Here is a 4,392-nt window from a genome sequence, read left to right as displayed (position 1 = left end):
TTAAGATTTGCATCAGGAATCTCTTTCAGACCGCCGAGACTAGCAAGTATCAAACTTAGTCTTATTAATTTGATACATTAAGTATCAGTTACACCTTTTTACAAAGGTGTGTTTGAACTCAGAATCTGACGTATCCCTGAAGGCTTTGATCTGTTGAATATACATGCAAAGTGTTCCATAAAATCCATTCTTTATGCCTCTTTCTATGCTGAGTTAAACTTTAACCCTTTCCTATACCAACTGTATGTGTGTGTGTGTGTGTGTATGTGTATGTTAGACCAGTTTATGTGTTTATGTAGTATGTTGGACTAGTTTAAGTGTTTATGTAGTTAATAAAACCTTACTTGTATCACACTTGACGTGTTCATTGTTTGCTCATAACCGGAGTCAATAATCATGCAGATTTACGTTACAAGCTTATAGAATTGTACAGTAAGAAAGTTATTTCCCTTAACCAGGAAATTAACGGTCTTAGAATTGACAAGACAGTTGACCCTGAGAGGTCAGCTAAATATCTACAGCGGATCTAAAATATGAATAGTTAATTATAACTAGTTATGGTTAATTATTCATATTTCCTGTCGTTGAGCTAAATTCGCTACACAATATAAAAATTAAAACAAAATAAAAATTTTAAATAAAATGTATAAAAATAAATAAATCTAAGAAATAATTAAACAAAAAGTAAATATAAAAAATTAAAACAATCAAATAACATAACACTTAAAAAAAAGATATAAAAATAAAAAATATCACAATAAAATTGCAAAAAAATGTAATATAACATTTTAAATATATAAAAATATATATAAAATGAAAAAACAAAAACTAAATAAAATAACATTTAAATAAGATTTTAAAATAAAAATAAAATATCAAATATAACAATATAAAATTTAACAAAATAAAATAACATTTTAAATAAGACTTAAAGGAATAACAAAATATTAAATAAAATACAAAAATACTAAATATATTAAATAAAAACTAAATACAATTTTAAATAACATTAAGCGCTAGTACAGTCCAATCCCAAAATATAGTAATAAATCCCATCCTAGCGTGCACAGTAGAAAGCTGCTATGCACATGCTCCACATTTCTGTGATGTCTAAATGAGTCTAGGATATTCATTTAACGCCAACAGCTGTCTAAAGCGGCTCAATTACACCACATTATAGCCGTGCTTTCATTTCAGTATTCAAGTGTTTAGCATGTAAATCTATTCGTTATGAACCGTACAGTCATGAGAGAGTAAACTGCAGTCTCATGTTTAATGTACAGTCCACGTCAGAAACAGAATCAGGATTTGACGGGTCTTTCCTCTGGAGTGTGTCGCTGTGCAGTCAGCAGCGGTCCAGAAACACTTTAATCTACAAACCACATCAACATACAAAAGTCAAAAGGCATTTTTAAATGGCCTTTGGTCATGAGTGTGAAAGAAAGTAACACTAGGTGATCTGAACCGTGTGATCGCTTACCACGCCGGAGCACGGAACAGTTACTATTTTGTGTGCGCTATTGTCATTACGACCGCAAACATCTTCTATTACTACTACTACAGTACACTTTTCAATTGCTTTAATTAAATCAAGTATATTTAGGTTTATAACGGGTCTGGTTCTCACCTTATTGATGAACAGGAATCGTAGTTTACAAGTAAAGCTGCAAATTCTTTCATTAACGTCAGCTGCCTCCGTAATAATCCTCTGATACATGCAAGTGAAAAATGCTGCACTGCGTAAATGATACATTTATTGGGCAGTCTATTAGCGAAAGTGATTTTCTCCCTGTTATCTCGTACATGACGTAAGCATGCTCCGGTGCAGAATGTTTAGTGCAAGTGTGAGTGCAGGCCAGTGGAGGATAATCGCGCTCGAGCTCAGTTCAAGACAACTGTTCCTAGTGCGAGTACACCCTAAGAAGGGAGCAGGAAAAGCAAATTGCCCTATGAACCGTAAGAATCCAGTTGAAAGCTCATCAAAGCTCTATTTCCTGTGTCTACTCTACTACAGGAAGAAGAACATCAAGGGGACCAAATAATTAGACTTTTAACAAGAAATCACAAAAAATGCAAGGTAGTCCCAAGTTTTTGGATAGTGAACAACACCAGATTAAACTGCAGCTCTTAAAAGCTCAATCTTTAAAATAAAAAATATATGTGGCACTTATATAACCAAGTTAAAAAAAAAAAAAAAAAGACTATGCCAGTGGCTCTGTCTATTTCCAGCAACACTAATACGCAGCAAATAATACATGATCGATTCAATGGAAAATGATACGCGAGAACATTTCTGGCTCCATTCCACACTAGCGAGGGAAGAAAAAAAAAAAAAACACTAAACAAAGAAAAGCAAGAGGAGGAAGAGCAGAGTGAAAATAGAAACACTGACAGCAGAAGAAACACAGCATGTTTGCTCAGCAATAATGAAATTTGTTTCATGAAGCAGATGGCTTGTGTGAGCGGTTTTTAAGCCACTTCCCTCCCTGCCAAAGAAATGTCAGTGGATCAGGAAGGTTTTTGGGTGCGTTTAGTTGCACCTGGATATTATACCTGGATTTCCAATACTACTTGCATCATCATGAGACAATCCTGAAAAAACATAATTTAGAGGAATGTGATTCATTAATTCATTCAGCACACACAAGCCAATTAAATGTTTGGCCATGGCCTGTTTCTACTAAAGGATGTAACTTCTGAAAGCAATGCTAAAACTTAATGAAACTTGGTACATAGTCTAAGACAACAATAGTTCTGTTCAACCAAACTGTGATCATTTTCTAAACTTTAGCCATTTATTTAGACCCTTAAGATTACAAAAGTTGGCTATAATTTCAGTTGTTGTTGAGCTGTGTTTGTCTTTATTTGGCATTAATGGAAAGCGCAATGGGCACAACTCTGAAAACCAAGGAGGTTACTTTTTTGTACGACTACATCATCTCAAAAAACAGACCTAAATTTCATCCCATGAGACACAGAAAGACTATTTCATCAGTAACCAGAGGTGGTGGTTTTTCTGTGGACTCAAATTTGTTCTTAAGACCTGTGGTTAGAAATATCAGTGATTCTACTCAAACACCAGGTTTGTGGCCATTATTGGCTACTTCTGGCCACCATAGGTGGTCCTCTATGAGAGGATTTATTGATTGGATGAGATGATGTCCACTGATGCTGGTCATTTTAGTTCACAGTGTGAAACGGGGATTCTAGGACTTTCTCCACATCTGCCAAACCCTGTCATTTTTCAGGCTGTGTACATGGGAATCAAATAACACCAGGATGAAATGCTCTCTTTTTCACCCCAGTTTTCCTTTGCTTGACATTTTCCAAATAAAACATCATACACACATTTTCTACAAAGAATATAAAGTGAAGACTACACACCAATGAGAAATTATTCAATTTGACATCCAAATGACACCCATCATTCAGGCGGGTTTGACAGCGACATGTCCTTACCTGTCAGCATCGGTCACCAGGGCCAGACGGCCGTAATCCCATGCCACTTTCCGCAAGATGGAGAAGACAAAAAGAAGAACCTGAGATAGAGATGCAGAGACAATCAGCCATGTGATAAAGACAGAAGTCAAACTAATACATACATTTGGTTTAAAGAAAGGTGTCCAAAGCTAAATGTTTACAAACATATTGTCTATCCAGTAATATAAGAAAAATAGCGCTTAAGTGCCTATACTCCTGAAAGAACACCATTTATGGGATTTTGATTCATTAATTCATTCAGCACACACAACTGACCCTTCGCCAAGAGCTTGATTGACAGGCGATCTGACCAATCATAATGCCAAATCTGCCATTTTGTCCGACAAATAAACCAGACATTATTTATTGTTTGAATTTCTTTAAAAAAAAAAAGACAAAATTTGAAAGCTGACACTTTGTTTCATACCTAAAGTAACCTGCTCTGTCTTGCCTGTCGGCGTTTTGTCAGTGTCCTCTTTGCTCCACGATGTAGTTTTCAGGGTGTGAGGACATGATGTGTGGCGTGAGAGCATCATGGCTTGTCGGACATAGAACCAGTAACTAAGGGGGGTGGGTCTTTGCTAAGGGTCAATTAAATGTTTGGCCATGGCCTACTTCTACTAATGGATGGACAAACCCAAATACATTTTCTCAGTTTAAACATTTGATATGTCATCTATGTTGTATTCTGAATAAAATATTGAAATTTGAAACTTCCACATCATTGCATTCTGTTTTTATTCACAATTTGTACAGTGTCCCAACTTTTTTGGAATAGGGTTTGTATCTTCTGAACACAATGATCAAACTTATTGACGTTTGGTACATATGAGCATCAGGACAATTTGAGGGAACGCACCAATTTTCATCCAATTCCATCCATAGGGGGCACTATAACTAGGAAATCCTGAT

General features: G+C 35.5%; 1 protein-coding gene across 1 annotated transcript in view; it reads right to left on the bottom strand.

Moving 5' to 3' along the window:
- Nucleotides 1-4,013, bottom strand: part of LOC107574809 (CSC1-like protein 2) — a 41,498-nt gene extending 37,485 nt beyond the window's left edge. The window contains exons 1-2 of the mRNA XM_016261245.1: nt 3,918-4,013; nt 3,460-3,539 (exon numbers count right to left, since the gene is read on the bottom strand). Of these exons, the coding sequence (XP_016116731.1) occupies nt 3,460-3,539; nt 3,918-4,013 (176 nt within the window). The remainder of the gene's footprint in view (nt 1-3,459; nt 3,540-3,917) is intronic.
- Between the last annotated feature and the right edge of the window lie 379 nt (nt 4,014-4,392).

Source organism: Sinocyclocheilus grahami, unplaced genomic scaffold (assembly GCF_001515645.1).
Source record: "Sinocyclocheilus grahami isolate Dianchi unplaced genomic scaffold, SAMN03320097.WGS_v1.1 scaffold2350.1, whole genome shotgun sequence".
Taxonomy (NCBI): Eukaryota; Metazoa; Chordata; class Actinopteri; order Cypriniformes; family Cyprinidae; genus Sinocyclocheilus; species Sinocyclocheilus grahami.
The sequence above is the reverse complement of the archived record's forward strand: the minus strand, read 5'-3'. Positions and strand labels throughout refer to the sequence as shown.